Source organism: Oenanthe melanoleuca, chromosome 2 (genome assembly GCF_029582105.1).
Source record: "Oenanthe melanoleuca isolate GR-GAL-2019-014 chromosome 2, OMel1.0, whole genome shotgun sequence".
NCBI classification, from domain to species: domain Eukaryota; kingdom Metazoa; phylum Chordata; class Aves; order Passeriformes; family Muscicapidae; genus Oenanthe; species Oenanthe melanoleuca.
The window spans coordinates 90,489,923-90,508,027 of record NC_079335.1 but is presented as its reverse complement, the minus strand read 5'-3'; the positions used below and the strand labels follow the sequence as shown (position 1 = coordinate 90,508,027).

At 37.7% G+C, this 18,105-nt stretch overlaps 1 protein-coding gene across 2 annotated transcripts in view; it reads left to right on the top strand.

Annotated features, from left to right (window-relative positions):
* The window catches only part of DCDC2 (doublecortin domain containing 2), a 52,501-nt gene that overhangs the window by 14,250 nt on the left and 20,146 nt on the right, over window positions 1–18,105 (top strand). Inside the window, exons 3-7 of one of the 2 annotated variants that reach the window (XM_056485459.1) lie at window positions 1,224–1,300; window positions 1,420–1,551; window positions 6,032–6,175; window positions 6,988–7,042; window positions 8,497–8,692. In XM_056485459.1, coding sequence (XP_056341434.1) covers window positions 1,224–1,300; window positions 1,420–1,551; window positions 6,032–6,175; window positions 6,988–7,042; window positions 8,497–8,692 — 604 coding nt within the window. Of the gene's footprint in view, window positions 1–1,223; window positions 1,301–1,395; window positions 1,552–6,031; window positions 6,176–6,987; window positions 7,043–8,496; window positions 8,693–18,105 lie in introns of both variants that reach the window. The other variant, XM_056485458.1, reaches the window with a different exon arrangement.

Here is an 18,105-nt window from a genome sequence, read left to right as displayed (position 1 = left end):
AGTATCTATTATTGGCAGAAATACAGTAATTCAAATAATAAATGAGCTCATAGCATCTGTCAGGTTATTGTTTTCTCCAGGGTCTGGTGACTGGGCTACGTGCAATCACCTGATGACCTTCTGAGGAGCCTACACCAAAGTTAATGGTTTGATCAGCCTGAAGGAACAACTAAGGAGTAGGGCACACCTGGTACTATTCTTAAGGGCTCCTTCATGCTTAGTGAATGCTTTCTAGCTGTTCCAGTAAGGTGTGGAACATTGGAATCTGAGTGTTGCAGGCTGCATCAGAGAACTTAGTTTGATGGACTGTTTGGAGAGACTGTGGGAGAGCTTGGGTAGCATAAATGAGCATCATTAATGGATGTGGAATCAAATTTTTTTACTATTTATATATATAATATATATATATCTTTTAAGTTTTTGTGATATTTTCTTTTTAAAATGTAGCCAACTTGTTAATGCATGTACTGTAACTTTTGAATGTTTGGGTTTAACAGCTTATTTTGATTTGCTAATGCTGAATTAAAAAAAAAATCTTCCTCATGATTTTGGAATTTGGGGTTATCCTTTTTTTTTAACTTTTTGTTCAGAATAACAACATTAATGTTGATCTCAATGCAGTGTCTGTTCAAAAGAGTACAGGGCATAATTCTGGGATTAAAGTAATCTATGTATTATTTCGTAGGCCAGAAATCTGCAGTTCACCTCACTTTTTGAGTCATTGCTCTAAAATGAGCAAAGTATTCAGGAACCTTTATAAATTACTGATGGATTTGGATTAAAGGTCTGTACAAGACCAAAAGTAGTTACTATAATAGCAGAGAGATTTAGCAATGGCATTTATTGTTAAAAAGAGAAGATAGTTAAATTGCCTGTGCCATGATTATGAGCAATAAAGTCTGAGGCAGCAAGAACAGCATTTGGTTGTATTTCTTTGGGTCTGTAGGACAGCCGAAGATGTCCCTATAATTCTGTCTTCTCAATGCAAACCACATGTTTGCCATGGTGCACTGTAGTATGCTGTGCTGTGGTTGTTATTCATCATATACATAAACCTGCAGCAGTAATTATGTGTGCTATGTAGAAGGTGAAGCTGGAATGGAATAAAATGCCTGCTTTAGAGACATGCTGTCCTGCTTGCTGATGGTGGTCAGGGTAAACTTTTCCTGACTCTGAAGACTGTGAAGACTGCCTAATTTCTAATTCTTCTTTTGTTCCTGCAGGTCAAGCCAGTTACTCACAGTAGGATCACCGTGTCAGCACGGTTTCGAAAGCCTCTCCAGGAGCCCTACACTATTTTGTAAGTAGAATTTTCACTTAGTGGATTGCCATTTCAGGGCTGGTGGTGGTAGTGTGTTCATTTTAGGTGATCTTTGTTTAAAATACTCCTCCTAGTTATTTTACTTTGCTTTATTTCAGCCTGATTGCTAATGGAGACCTTATTAGCCCTGCAGTGCGCCTCCTCATTCCCAGGAAAACACTGAATCACTGGGATCATATTCTTGAAATGGTTACAGGAAAAGTTACTCTCAGAAGTGGAGCTGTTCACAGGTATAAAGAAACCAAATATTTGCAAGATACATTTTATGTGCCTAGATGTGTTTCTAAAACTCCATAGGTAGATAAAATGGACCATTCTTATTTTATGGGAAGTTTCACTGTAAGAAAATTAAAATACATCAAAAAGCCACAAAGTGGAAATACGTTAACTCCAAGTAACCTTCAGGTTTCAACTGCTGTTTAAAAAAAGAGAGACTGCAAATTGCTGAAACTGTTATTTTTAAATTAATAGTTACTAATTAATTATTTAATTAGCAGGCCTGTAATAGTACAATAATAATGCAATACACTTAGTACTAATAATTAAGTTACATGTCATAATGAAATAAATAAGCATTGTAAAGCTGGTGAAGACATTTGGACTGTGAGATACATTCTCACAAGCAATTTCAAGGAGAGTATTATATATTCTTTTGGGTTTGTATACCTGGGCCAAGACTATGATGTGGTTCATATTCAGCTCTCAGCCTCTTAATAAAAGCCAAGACCAAAGTTGTAGTTGGGGTTTGCCAGTTCCAATATCTCAGCTGGTCTGAGTTGTTGAGGTATCCGAGGAATGGGAGGTGACCTCTTGGAAAGGTAGGTTTCCGTCTTTTAAGGCTTATGCAATGTAAAATAAGTTACCTAAAATGGTGTTTGGTAGTTACAAATTTTAGAGCAAAATGATAGATGTGTTGTCTGTGAGAAACACTGCAGTGTAAGTGGGCTGTCAAGGTGTGCAAGCAGATTACCGACATTCCAGTGTTGCCCCATGCAGAGCACATTACAGAAATCTCTTCATCAGCTGGGAAAGGATCTTTTGTGGAAAACCATTCTTCACAGCCTATGCAATGTCTGAGGCTAAGCTTGCAAAATCTTTCTCAAAACAATGAAGATAAGGTAGTCTTTTAGTTCTTCTGCTTTATTTCCTGTTTGATAAGGGTGAGAGAAGATTGAGGTGATGCTGTTGAATATTAGCTCTCATCAGGTTTTCCTCTCAGCACTGCACTTTTTGCTCCTATTAGCTGGCTGGCTACTTAGGACTTTCACTTGCAGTAAAGTAAACCTGCATTTGTTGAAGCTTTCTGGATCTGTTTCTCAGTGAGTGTAATTCAGAAGTGAACAAAGGGAGAAAAGACATTTACAATGTACCAATTCTTTCTGCTCTCAGGTTGTTTAGCAGTTTAAAAATCTTGCACATTTTATTCTCATTACTTGGTGTCACTGGTGAAACTGAATGTTGTACATGAAAGCATTCAATATATAACTAAGATTCCTTTTGAGATGTTCCCTTCCATGCTCATCTTTAATCCTTCAACAATAAGATGATGTACATGACATTTTTAATTACTGAATGTTTTCCCCTTGATGGTTTTCTGTTAACTCAGTTTTCATTTTCTTCTCCATAAAATATTAGGAACACATATTAAATCCATTAGTAAAGTGATCATAGTTCTCTAGTGAGTTACACATTACTTGCTGGGGTTTATTGAAACCATGTTAGCATTGAAGGAGATCTGGCAAGACAATTGACACTGAGAAGATATAATTTCTGATTAAAGAAGGATAAGTGGACTTACAAAAATCTGCTTTATGTCCATGTCAGCTTTTTATTCTCTGTGTCATTAAAAGACTTAAAAAGCAACCAAGTCTTACAGTTTCACATGGGGCTTTTAAAAAAAGAAATTATTGATCACCCTTATTTGAATAGGGATGAAAGCAAGAAATATGAGAGGGGAGTTGATGGGAAAGCAGATTTTCTGCTTGCCAGATTGTTAATGGGGATGGGGTGCAGCAACCTGGTGGGCAAATACTGGGTGCATCAGCAGCTGGGAATTTGGGAATATTGTCCCAGAAATTGTGTCTTTGTCTCCCTTTGTCAGCCTGTATGCTTGCTTTCTTTTGGCTGCCACTTTTTAGCTTGGATTCAGGAGGGAAAATGGGAGCCCAGTGACTTCTCACTGGGCAATCCTCTCACCTAGGTCATCCTCAGAAGAAGTGACCACAGGGACATTTTTTTATTACATAATAAAAGCCAGGGAGAGCCCAGCTAGTCTGTGAATGGTTATGGCAAAGTGAGTGGGTGAAAGTTGTGGCTTCAAAATTCAGAAATTGTAAAAAATTAGCTTTAGAAATTAGTGTCACAAAACTTGTCTGTGCTTGTTAAGTCAATTTAGTTATTTGTTTGAAGATCCATTTTTTTAAAAGCACATTTTTGATTTCACTTTCATCTTCAGAGATTGATTATGTTTGATTCTGCTCTTATGATTATTATTTTCAGGGTGAAAAATACAAATAAAGATTGACAGGTAATCTGTAACATCTTTTAGTGTTATATTAAACAAACAACTTCTGCACTTTAAATATAACTTTAAAGCACAAACAAAATGAAAGATCGGGAACAAAAAAAAAACCCAGTTATTTTGTATGTACCCCTCTATATCTGCAGCCCCATACAAATATATAAACAATTCTTAAGCTGTGGTACACTGATTTGCTGGTTTTTCCCCTGAGTTCTCAAAGTGAAGTGCAGTCTAGCAGAACACAGTGAGATTAATTCAGAAATAGGCTTCCTGCTGATTTTCCGATAGCTTGTTTTATTTTCATTGTGTGTAACTGATGTTGACTCTGTGGTAGTGAAACATAAATTGCTCTTTGAATTGCTGCCATGTCTGTGGAATGTTTGCACTGTGAAGTAAATATGAGTAGTAAAAATGAGGTTAGCATACCTCTTCTCAAGGAGGCAGCAATGTGATCTAGATTTAAAATAGCTGCAATTTCACCTTTCAGAATTTTCAATCTGTGCTCAGAAAGGTGTTCCCATGTGGCAGAAGGCACATAGAAAATTAGGGTACTTTCACGAGGATAATACAAGAAAGATGTGGACATGGTGGAACAAGTGCAGTAAAGGGCCACAGAGAGAAGGGCTTGAAAATATTTGTTGTGTGAGGAGAGCTAGGACTCTGCAGCCTGAGGAAGAGAAGGCTCAGGGGATCTTTTATATGTGTGCATATACCTAGTGAGAATGAGTGAAGAAGACAGAACCGGGCTCTTCTCAGTGGTGCACAGTGATAGGACAAGAGGCAAAATGAAATACAGGGAATTTCACTTGAAGAGAAGAAAAAAGAGATTTACAGTAATGGTCATCTGGAACATATTGCCCAGAGAGGCAGTGGAATCTCCATCCTTGCAGGTGTTCAAACATATGTAGAGACAGTCCTGAACAACCTGCTCTAGTTCTTGCTCTGCAAGGCATGACAGAGACCTTGTTCAACCTCAGATATTGTGTGATTCCTGGTTCAGTAGAGTGCATGATTTTTTTTCCTGTATTTATTCAAGGTTATGTCACCATATGTAGCAATTTCAAAAGCTCTTTCTCTATTAAACTGAATATTTTAGCACATTAGAAGTCGAGGGTGTACACAAAGTAGCCTCTTGATATTTTTCACCAAATGTTCATTGTATGGTTGTGTATATACTTTTATATCTCCTTGCATTGTGTTGAAATTTATGACTGTAAATGTATACATAGTATAGCTGCTGTAGAAGGCTTCTAGAAAGGCAGTTAGTTAGACATTCAACATTCCAGCATGGAAGACTTAAATGAAAGTTGTTGTTGTTGACTTTTAAATTAAATATAAATATTGTTGAGTTTCAAACTGTGCTTCGTAGGAAATTTATTATTGAATGTTCCCTCCTTACTCACTGTTTAGACCATGCTAAAATAAAATCACAAACTTGACAAGGAAGTAAATTTCCTCCAGCAGTCCATGATGCATTTCTTTCTTCTCAAAAAGAAGTCATTACGGTAAAAATCCACCTGGTTTAATGGGCATAATCATTATTGGTAGGTACCCAAGGTACATGGCTTCTTGTTTTAATGTAGTATTGTATTTCCTGTTATTCCCACCAGGTTCCAACCTTCTGATCTACACAGTATAACAATATAAATGCAATATTATTGGCATGGTCTGTGTTGGGTGCACAGGGCTTTTTCAGTCATGAATGACCTGTTCTTCCAGAGTTCCCTGAGCACAGATAGAAGGTGGAACTTAGTAGGAGAGGGGTCAGGAACTCATGGAATAGATTCCTTCCAAGGTAGCAGGGAAAAGGTATTGAAGACCTTAGAAGTATAAAGCCATTTATTTCTTTCTAGAAATTATGAGACTATTTCATCTATTATAGCACTTCATACTTTCTTAGTTTTATATAAACTGTGATTTAAGTAGTTATTTTGCTGTTTTTCCTTGCTGGTTTGTTGTTTTGGTTTTTTGTAGGGTTTTAGAATTTTTGGTTGATTGGTTGTTTTTTTGTTTTTTTTTTTTTAATGTAGTTACTGATCATTGTATGGTGTCCACTGTACTTTATTGGGTTTCATATCTGGAAATTCAATATATATTTAGTGAGTTTAGATTAACATAGCTTTCAGTGCTCGTAATGCACTTAACTGAATGTTAAGGTTTATTATAATAAGCATTTTCATATTTTTCAGACTCTACACTGTAGATGGAAAACTTGTTCAGAATGGGTCAGAGTTGGAGAATGGGCAAATTTATATTGCAGTGGGTAGAGAAAAGTTTAAGAAGTTGCCGTATGGTGATCTCCTGTCCAAATCTACAATGAGAAGGCCACAGGGGTAAGTTATAAAGGTATATGATACACTTCTCCTGTGTGTGTCAATTGGTTTGCAAAGTGCCACCAGTAAAGTACAAAGTTATTCCAAGAATGATGCATGGGTTAGTATGGATGCAAAACTTCATTGGCAGCAGAGGAAGTTGAGATAAAAATAACAAAAGCAAAAATGGAAATTCAGAAGACAAAGTCATCTCATAAGTATCCCCTTGATCATGTATCACAAAATTAGCATCAGAGAAAAAGTAATCCAAGTGAAAGTAATCCTATTTATTTTTCCTTTGGAAACAAATGTGTACAACTGAATGAGATTTGGTGCAGCTACAACAGTTTAGGTCTACTCTTGATTACTAATGTTTTGTGAAATATGTACTCCCTTAAGACTGTTTTATGTTTGAGTCTACTTTTTCTAGACTACAACAATCACATTATAGAGTCCTAAACTGGGTGTCTGTAAGAAGAAACTTGTGCTTTTTGTACCTTTGAAAAACATGAAAATTTGGAAACATTTAATTGAAATAAATGGAAAGAAATGGAAATTGTAAGGAACATTCACACAGTATCTCACTGGATGCTGCTTTGCAAGGTTTTGGTATATGAAGTATGCATTGTGGGGTAATGCACTTTTTGAATAAGTTAATAGTTATGCAGTTAAACATAGTCTAGTAAACAGAATGAGTGATGCTTAGTGAAAACACACAGTGAAAAAACAATTACCTCTGTTGCCATAGCCATCTTGGTGTTATCTACCTTGATTACAGATACATAGTGTCTGTGACAGTGTACACAATTCTAATATATGGCTCATTTCTGCAGTTCCAAAACCTCTGTACTACCTCCGATTGTGGGATCTCGAAAGTCTAAAGGCAGTGTAAGTATTAAATTTGCAATTCAGCTAAATTCTGGTAGATGGAAAGTCCCTGTCCTTTGGGTTCTAATTAAATCTGAAGAGAAAAAAATCCACAACCACCTGGTGGCATGCTTATTAAAGCCTGATGAATCTGTAGCTATTTGCAGTGTCAATTAGACAGAAGAAATCTGAGAAAATATTGTGATAAGAGCTGGTTTGTTTTTGATAAAAGCTTCCATAGCAAAGATCAGCTGCTGGCTTGAGGGCTTTCCTATAAACCTGATCGTATATGTTTATGTATTTATTCAAATTATATGCCTTTTGCAAAACATTTTGCAGAAAATGTTTGTGTTTCTGAACGCTGAGTCTGAAAATGACCCTAAACTGGTTTGCAATCTGGTATGTTTTATTCTATGTAACCACTACATACAGAGCTTGATCCTTCATTGCTTCGTATAGCTATTTATGTGTGTACAAAATGAGTGATGGAACCACTGAGGTTGGAAAAGACCCCCAGGGTCATCGAGCTCGATCTCTGACCTATCATCAGCATGTCAAGTAAACCATAGCACAAAATGCCATGTCCAGTTGTTTCTTAAACACTTTCAGGAATGGTGACTCCACCACTTCCCAGGGCAACCTGTTCCAATGCTTAATCACTATTTCAGTGAAGGAATTCTTCCTTATGTCCAGCCTGAACTGCCCTGGCATAACTTGAGGCCCTTTGCTCTTGTCCTGTTTCTTGTTGACCGGGAGAAGAGCCTAACCCCACATTGCTACAAGAAGAGTTCTCTTTGGACTTAATTTTAGTGCCAAAACAGAATCTAAGTATCTGTTTTCACCAGTTCTCTACACGTGCAGTTTACTGTAAAAGTACAAGAATGCAGGGAATCAGACTCTCAGTCTGTCGTTACAGTTGTGGTAGTTGATCACGTCCATTCACTGTTTACAAAACAAAACAAAACAAAACAAGTCACTGGAGCTACTAAAAAGAAGTAAGCAATAAAATATACTAGTTTCTGTTCCATTCTATTGAATGTGTTACTGCCCCATGAAGACTGTCATTCTCCTCTAGCTTTTCTTGACAATTAGAATAATGCCCAGGTCTCATTTACACAGACAGTGATTTATTAACAAGTTATACTTGTTATATCTTGTGACTGTCTTCACATAGGGATGAGAGATAGCTGTATCTAATATACATGCATGCTTAGATTCATCTAGCCATTCTTTTCATTAAATGAAACATTATTTTCTTATAATAAATGTGATTTTTCTCCTGGAAGCTGTTGGGGATTTAATTGGTCAGATCATACAGTAAGTTGATAAACTATCTGGATGGTTTAAGGTATCACTTAAATGTACTATTTGTAAATTGTTATGCTTCTTTAGCACTCAGTACTAGTCCTTAATGAAATTTTAAAAGCAAGCTGTTTTAATTTGCATCTCTGATAATTACGTCCTCTTCTTTTCAGGGAAATGATCGGCAATCTAAATCTACCATTGGATCCAGTGACCAGGGAGAAAACAGTTCCTCACCTCAGCTTCCCAAAAGGAAAGACAAAAAAAGCCAGAACCCAGAGAATTCTGGGTCCAGACAACACTTTTCTAACCACTCTACTAAAGTAAAACAGGCAGTAAAAGCTTTACCAGGAGTCCTTCAAGATAATGGTCAGTACTGAGATAAACACTATTGTAGCATAGTATCTTTTGGTCTTCAGTCAAACCAGTGAAATAGTAGAATAACATGTTTGAATAGTTCTTGAATTGCCAAAGTTTTTTCTTCTTAGGAAGTGCACCTGTGCGTAGCCACCACATTCCTGGCTTCATTTACAGAGCACAAGAAGTGGTATATGATTTTTAGTATACCTTGGAAGTTAAGCTCATATGGTTCTATCATTATGGTTTTGGTAAAGAAAAAAAAAAAAAAAAGTATTTTGACCATTTTCCCACTGGTCTGCCATGTAATAAGGTGAAGAGAAGGAGCTGGTGTTCTCAAAGGACCCTTCACTGTCCCTGAGGATCCCTGATTACCTGCCTGGGTCTGTGTAAACTACTCGACCCTGGGGGAAGAACACAGACAGAAGCTCCAGTTAGCTGGTAGCTGCTGAGACTGATCCTACAGCAGAGCTGCTGGAGGCCTTTCAGAATTTCCCCCTTTCTGTGTTATGACAGCAGCAGCAGTTTGCAAATTTACGCATAAACATCCTCTTTGAGAAACTATTTTTCTTATCCTATAGTGTGATAATTCCCTTTCCCCACATTTTTTAAGGAGCTAGAATATATATTTATATAGCCATATTTGATAAATAGACATGACAGACATATTTATGTCTCTGTATGTAATGCTGTTGCTTCTCCACCTGCTGACAGAAATGATTGGAAAGTCACTAAGTTTATTGTAGAAGTGACTGCTTGCTTCTCGCTTCAGCTTTTCCATGCTTTGTGCATCTTGTGTAATTCAGAGAAGCTCTTCAAGGCAGCAGATTGTCTAGTTTGAGCTCAAGTGTGTTTTTGGAGAAGCTCTTGGTTCTTTCTGTGATCCTCTATTTTACCTCTATATATAAAGATCTGATAGTAAAAGTGGGAATGGGCAGTTGTAGCCACGTGCTCTCCAATCTCTTCTCTCAGGTAAGAAGTAACAGGATGAGAGGAAATGGCCTCAAATTGCACATTGGAAAGCATAGATTGGATATTAGGAAAAATTTCTTCACAGAGGGTTGTAAAACATTGAACCTGATGTCCAGGGAAGTGGTGGAGTCACCATCCCTGAAAATATTAAAAAAAAGTATGGATATGTCATCGAGGATAAGGTTTAATGTTGAACATGGTGGTGGTGCTGGGTTGATGGTTTGACTTGATGATCTTAAAGGTCTTTCCCACCCTTAACTTATTCTATGATTCTAACTCTTGAGAAACTGAAGTCTTTTCACTCACTCCTGACTCACTCAGTGGAGTGTGTGAGCTCCACTGTAGTCAGAACTTCAGTAGCTTCAATGATTCAAAATGGTAACCACCTGCAAAGCTGTTCTCTTTTGTACATTCTGTTCCGGTCACACCTCAGGATGGAGTGGCCTGAAGCCCAGGCCAGGCAGGCTGTAGGAGCTGTGAGCCATGCTGCTATGGGAGTATCCTCTTGCCCAGCCAACCCTCATTGTCAAAGACTGCCCTGGACAGAAAGCCAGCACTGCAGAGGTCTGCATTATACCATGGTCTTTGTCATTTATCTGTCTCATATAATACAGAGGATAACCTTTCATCCCATCCAGATGCATGAGGTGTAAAGTAGCTTTTCAACAAATCATCAGCACATTCCACCATCTTGTTTACTTAGGGATAATAAGGTTAATAATTTCATAATAATATGAAAAATTCCTTTGACACCCTTCTTTCTGTCCCAGTGCAGTACCATCACACTGATCAAGAGTGATCCATTGTGATCCATTTGTGTGTAATCTGGAACAGGAAGACTAGAAAAGCAGCTATAGACCCCTGAAATAGTAGCTTAGCTAGCATACTGATAGTAGTTAGCATACCTGCTTTTAGTGACAGCCAACAGTCCAAATACCACTTCCATTCCTGTCAGTACATGCTTAAAACCATTGTATGTTGAGTTAATGTTCTCATTCTCTTCAGAAAATTTACCTGGAGTTTTTGTGGGCCTCAATGATCAAATATTCCCATCAGGCAGCTGCCGGATTTCTCTTTTAAAGATATTGTATCCTAAAGTATTGTCTTCATGCTCTGTGATTGCAAGGGTGTATGAGGTCCATTGTCTTTCCCCAGGGAAACATAAACTGACTTTTGCAGTATAACATAAATTACTTTGTCCATTAAATTCTGGTGCGTGGGCCCTGTTTCTTTTAACGCTTATGTCTAATTTCTCAGTTTCCATTGGGGTGTTTAGTGAAACTTGAGCTCCTCTATCGATCACATATTTCAAAGGATGTTTTCTAGGTCCTGCTAGTAAATAAATATGGGGCTTCTCCTTTATCAGCCCATTGATAGATCATAATGCAGCAGGTGATAAAGCGTAAAGTTCTCTCAGCACTTAGTGAGGTTTTTTCTTTCATCTCTCTTCCTCTCCTCAAAGGGTTGAGGGCATGTCTTTTCTGTGAAAGCTTTTTGTTTTTCATATTTCCCCCTTGCACTGTTTTCACTAAGTGTTCTCCTGTTGCCTGAGAGCTGCACGGGGCGTACCTAAAGCTACCGCTGTTCTCCAGAGCTCATTTTGCTTCAGGGGTGTTTTGATCCTTTTTTTTTTTATCTCAGGCAGAGTATGTTTAAAAGTCCTCATCTGCACTCAGGAAGTCTCTGCACTTCAGTTTTTTGGCCCCTCTCAAAGGCCCAGGTTTGTTCTCTGGGGTGAGTTTCCCAGCTCATTTCCCTTATGTGGTTTACTGTGTTATGAAAGAGTCTCGCCCAAGAGGATAGGTTGTCTTGGGAATCTTGTAACACTTCATTATGTATTACATCTCCTCTCATTTTGCCTTGTCACCCTACTGAAAACTTTTTAAATGTCATCAGGGCTTCTTTCAACAGAGATCTTAACATATTAGGATCAACTTCTGGGGAGATTGGGATATATCCATTTAAGTGTCCATACATTGCCTTGTAACAGTAGTGGATATTTCGTAAGATGGCCAAATGAGTGTGGAAGCTGGTCCTGCTCTTTCCCATAGCCTCTGTTCCTCCTGCCCAGTATGCAACCCTGCTGATTATTGAATGGGGTTGATTGATAGGCTCAGGTCCTAGGTTCAATAAGACTCCTGGCCCCCAGTATCCATCAACTCCACTTCTGTCTAGCAATAGTCTACCTGCTCCTGAGACACTCACTCTCAACAAATGCTCAGTCTCTTACTCCCCTGGTTTTCATCCATATTTTTCCTGTATGTTTGCCACTTGTAGGGGGTCCCAGGGAGTAGTTCTGACCATGGTTATTTTTCTGACCTCCTTGAGGTCCTTTGAGCACTTCAGTCTTCATTATGGGCATAATTTTTAATTCTAGAACCACTTCCTTTCTAGAAGAGGAGCCAGAGGTTCATTTATTTCATTGGAGTCCCATTCTCCCTCATCAGCATTTTCATCAGGGTTTTCCCAAATGCCACCATTTCAATCCTCAGGTGATATTATTAATTTTTTGATTTTTCTAACAGCTGAGGGATTGGTGAGTTTTAATATCAACTCTAACTTTTTCCCTCAAGGTTTTTGGCTTTCCCTTGGATTCTTTTAACTGTTGTTTTACCTGGTCATTTTGATACCCTAAAGAAAATTTTTCTTTCGTTGATTTACTATCTCAGATGCTTAGTTTATTTCATAATTTGTTCTCTTTATTACCATGCAGCCTTTAAGCATAATCTGCTCAATTATAGTGTGCTTAGTATTGAAATGATGGAAGTGTGTTGAGAACTCAACAGACCAAAGAATATTGGGGATTTTTTTGCATTTTAAGTATTCATTACAAGTTAATGTGAATGCTGTACTACAGCTGTGGAACAAGAATCTTTAATTTAGTTAAAAGGAAAGAAAGCCAGCAGGAAAGAAAGCCAACAGGCAAACTGGACAAATCTTGTTAAAAACCAAAGAGCTGTTTCATTTTTAACAAAAAAAAACTAAATTGAAATTAATGTTTAAGGATACTGGGCCTCTGGGTTTCATAATACAAATAAGTGGGCATGGCTTTCTCTGGCAGTGAGACATGCTGTGCACATACTTGTAGTTATCCTGTGCCTACGTGCTTGGTTTACATATCTGTTGAGGACCTGTCATGCTACCCTTGGGGTTTGGAAGTAACTTCTGCTACTGGGACAGTATTTTGAGATCCAAAGGACAGGCAAAGGGTACATTGCCCATTTTGGGGGGCACTGCTTCACTTGTTCTCAGTACTTCATACACTGAAGGCCTGCCCTCTTCCCTGTGGACCCACACAGTGGATGTGTGATAGTGAGGCTGCTGATGAAAATACCTTAAAAGCTGGTAATCAGGTTGGCTTATTTTCTCAGCTGACAGTGAAATCAGAAATCTAGTTTAGACCGGGTGCTGAAGTAGGTATGTAATTGCTGCCTTGCTGCCTTGAATGATGACATTTTCAGGTTCATTTTAGAGTGAGAAGTCTTATTCTGAAGTGGAGATTTGCTCTTAATGGAAAACTAGAAGGCAGCTCCAGGAACACAGTGATAATCGTGACTCCCAAGTACAGTTTTGATCAGTACAGCTCCACTGTCTATTCTGAAGGCTTATTGCAGTTCCTAAATTGGCTTTGCAGTTTTATTCCAAAACAGTCCTTCAAATTCAAAGGATTGAGGGAAGCATTTTTCACTATCTTAGGAATTTTATTTATTTTTAATTATAATTTTATTTTTCCTGATGGACAGTGAAAAAGACTTTCGGCATTTTAGCCAGCTGCATTTGGCTGTCACTGATAAGTGATTAATTAACTTTAATCTGAAACCAATAAACTGCACAGTGAGTTTACACATGCATATTTTGGGGTGTATGGAAATAGATGAAAAGAAGATATTCATTGTAGTGAATGTATTCTGTATTCTTTGCTGTCCTTTTCCCTGCCAGTTTAGCATTGTATGGAATCTTCTCTTGAGTGCTAAACTGTTTGAAAGTTACTGTTTCCTGGGTCTTAACATCTGAAGAATTATGCACATTGTGTATTTAAGGCTTAACCTAATCTTCCAACTGAGTTTAGTTGGGCTAGCTGTGTATTTACTTTGAATTTATTTTTTTAATACACTGCGAATTTCACCAGCATGCCATTTATGTTACAACTGATCCATGTCATAATCCTCTTAAATCAAGATGATTAAAGAATTTCTTAGAGTTGAAAGCTCTTTGTGCAGGATTTAAATTCACCACTTCTCAGGGCAAATCCAGTAGATTGTGAGCTGATGCCTTGGTGTATGCAGCCTATAAGGCACACTATGAATGTTATTATCAGGCTTCCACTGCACTCATAGAAACCCTAATAATATTGAATATCTTGTATGCAATAATTAGTGCAACTTGCAGTGTGAGGTTTAGAGCTTAGACTAGTGCATCTGGTTCAGCAGAATTTGGGTTTATGAAAGTGGCACCAAAGGTACATTTAATTATCAGCAGCTTGGTTTGAGGTTTAAAAAGTAAAAAAGACAGCAAACCACCAAAAAAAATCCTGCAGCCTATTAATTATTTGGTTTGTGCCACATCCTGTAAAGAGTATGTGTAGCAAGTTGATCAGGAAAATAGAAAATTCAGAAGTATAGCAGAAAATTCTTGGAGGGGAGAATCCTCATTTAAAGCTTATTCCATTCAAATACAGACATTTAATTGTGGTCACATGGCATGCAAAGTAACTCTCTACATAAAATATAAAAATTCTAGAGTTAATAAACTGTGAAGTTTGAGTTTTCCAAATCTATGATTTGGAGAAATCATAGAGTGGAGATGGGCTGAGCCACTCCACAGTTTTCCAGATCTATTTTTGAGTATTATGAGGTCTTAGTAGTCATTTCAATTTCCTGGTTTTTGTTACTGGCTAAAAAAAAGGAAGAAAAAAGCCAACCCTTATTTATAAGGAAAGCTGCACAGAACCCCAGGTATTGCTGTCCTGCTCTGAATTGGTTTCAATAAAATTATGAACTTGCCAAAGAGTACAAACCTGGGTTGGCGAATATCTGCTCTGCATTGTGAGTTAGAACTGTTGTCTGTGTTTTCCTGTTGACAGCTTTTAAGACTAAAAACCTATCTGCCATTAAAATACAGACCATATGACTTCTGTAATGTCAAAGCTGATAAAAAGGCTGCTGAAGAAAGAGAGCTTCTCATTTGCAGAGATTTTACAAGACCTGTTGGCTTATTCCTTGCGTAGTAGGAGACAAATCTGTAGTAAGAAATGAGAACCCTTTTTGCTGTAGATGTGTATTTGTTACAGTGCTGAATCATGGGAGCCAGAGTGCTCTAATGCCAGTGGGGATCTAAGATGATGACAAACCTTGCAGCCACTTTATTCAAACACACAATGAGTTTCTTTGGGTTTGCTTTTAGCAAAGCGAATACTAGTGTGAAATGTTAAATGGGAAAATATATACTTATCAGCAGGAAAACATGCTGCTTAATTCCTACCAGGAGGGTGTAAAAGTTTGGAATGATGGGACCAGGGCAGACATTTCAGGGCTTTTGCATTTGTTTTGTGAGCGTTTAGCCCTTAGCACACTACTGTACTCAAGAGAAGGCTGAGTTATGGAACAGGCATGGAATTAAAAAAGATGTGGCTGAATGAGAACTGCTTTCTTAATTTCAAAATGCAAATGGCCTAATGATCTGTAATTTAAATCAATTAATAAATTGGATGTTTAGAAACATGGAGAGTAAATGAGATGAAGGACCAAAACAAGGAGAAGAAAAAACCCTTGTATTATGACACTCGTTCCTTTATTTTTGTAGCTGTTGATGTATAAAGATGACTGAGCTATTGCAGCTTTTCCTTTGCTCCAGCATTACCATATTTCCTGTCAGTAAGGGAGAGTGCTGTCTACAGGAGCAACCTCTGGAAGCATCTTTTACAGTTTCTGGTGAGGTAGTCAGATGTCAGCATTTTCTAATAATGCCAAATTGTATTACAAATTCAAAATTTTCAAAAGAGAGGAAGCAATTGCTTAAAAGCTTGGGACTGAAATAGTACCAAGGGAATAAAAATATGTGTTTTTTTATAGTTTCATATGTATATTGCTAGCAGGTTCTTTTCAATTCCATTGCTTTGTGACAGGAGTCACAGGCATGAATACACATGCAAAGCAATCACGAAGGCAGTGGCTTTTTGTTGGAAAAGAGCCTTGTACAACAGTGATACTTTTAAATTAAGTAAACCCCAAAACACAAACAAAACAAGAAAAAAAAAATATGTTGTATGCAGGCATTAACAGATGTCCTTCTTTTTCCTCATAGCAAGCTATTCAATTTTATGAGCCCCTTTTTTTCTTTTTTGCATTGTTTTAATTTTACTTACTGTTTTTATGAGGCAGCCTCTGTTGCAAGTCACATTATTTTTTTTATAGTCACATTAACTTCCTTCCTTATGTATAGGGCTTGCAGTTAGTAAATGCCTCCAATTTCCAAAATATTTAGGGCACACTATTATTACAATGACTTTTAAAATTTTTACTACTAAACTTCAGTCAGTGTAAAATGTGAAATGAATTAATATCACTATAATTTTGTAATTTTCTCTGCAATAAATGTTTTACAGTTAATGATGTTTGTGAAGGGAGCTTATCTAAAAGTAATTTAGTCCTGTGCTTAATTATTTTGAAAGTACAGATTTCTTATGAGTTAATTTAATATATAACTTAATTAGTATTTAATAAAGTCATATAACCTTGTTTATCAAAGTGTAGAAAAAGAATTGCTTCTGAAATACTGAATAGCATCAAATAGAAAATGATCTTTGCATTTTAGCCAGGACTTGCTTGGTTATACATTTACCAATTTGTGGTTTCTTTCTCTACATACTGAAGAACAATGAATATTTCTGTGTTGAGACAGCAACTAAAACAGGACCAGTGAAATGTTGCTAGTCAAAATCTTTTGGGCATTTATAAATTTGCTCTTGCTGGTAACTTATCTTTTCTGTACTTACCAGGAGATTAGGAAGTAAAAAAGATCTAGAAATGTCTGGAAAATTCTCCTGAATGGGCAGCAGAATCCCTTTCATTCAAGTGAATTCCCTGGAGCTGCAAAGGCAGCAAGAGCTGGCATGGGGTAAGGGCCAGGACAGAGTAGGTAGCTCTCAAAATGAAGATCTTTGACATTAAAGAGTCATTGTGCAAGTCATTAAGAAATCTTAAAATTGTCTTGATTTGGTTTTATCTGTCCATTTGCAACAAAATCACAGAGCTGAAAAGCTCTGCAGGAATACAGTACCGTCTTGTATCTTTGGTGAAAGCAGCCGAGCAATGAGCTGCTTACTTTATGAGCTAGAACTTGGCCAAGTACAAAATCAGAAACCTCACCCCCTGTTTACCAGCCCAAGGTTCTCATCCAAACCTGACCATATCTTTCTCTCATCAATAGCCTGTGGACTTGACTACCAGACTAAGTGTTCTGGCAACATGCTGCTCATGTAGTTTCACTGCCTTTTTCAGCTGAAAATTTCTCTTGTTCTTACTGTTTTGTGGTTTCATTGCTCCTAGCTGTAGAGCTGGCCATAAAGTAGCTGCCAGTGGTTCAACATCTGTATTATTTGGGGCAGGTTGAGGCAATAGTGCCCTTCCTTTGGCAGGGCTGTTACCAGGCTCCAGATGTTCCCTTACCTGGTAGTCCTGACAAGGCTTGGGGGAGCAAGGCTTCAGAGCTTTGAGCCGTCTGGATCCTCCTGAGATTTCATCACTCTTTCTCTCTGTGGGGTTATGGAACTGGAGAAATGACAGGAGAGAAGACAGTTCTTGAAGAAACTTCTGAAACCACAGCCTGAAACCAAAAAATCCTGTAAGAACTCTTTCCACTCTCCAGAGTCTTAGTAAGTATTGCTTATTGGAGAAGTAAACATGAACAAAAAAATCACTAAAATTACTTGCCTGAAAACAAGGAGCATTTTTTCATTGCTGGTTTTTTTTTTCCTGCACTTTGTGTGTGGTAACATCAGAACATAGACATTCAATTGCTGTAGGTAGCTGTCCAACAGCATTCCTCTTTGCAGGCTTTCCTGAAGGAAGATTCCTTTATGATGCTTAAATTGGATTGGGTGCCTGCTGACTTGGTTTTTTAACCCTGCTCATTCTTTCAAGCTTCTATTCTTCTAGTCCCTAGAAGCCATTTTTCTGCCTTACAGTCAGTGCATTGGACCCCATTGCTTCCCTTTTTTTCACCAGTACTTCCTCATCTTTCTATTTGCTCTTATAGAGTTCCTCATTCCACATATTTTTTCTATTATCACTGCACCTTCATCATCTCCCTCAGTATCTATATCCTCCAGCCTCTGCATATTCTCTCTCTCTACCTGGGTGCTCCTTTTGAATTATTTGTTCTTTGCCCTTCTGCAGGTTCTTCTTCCCCCTTTTTACCTAAATTGCTGAACATGACCCTGCTTTAAAATAGTA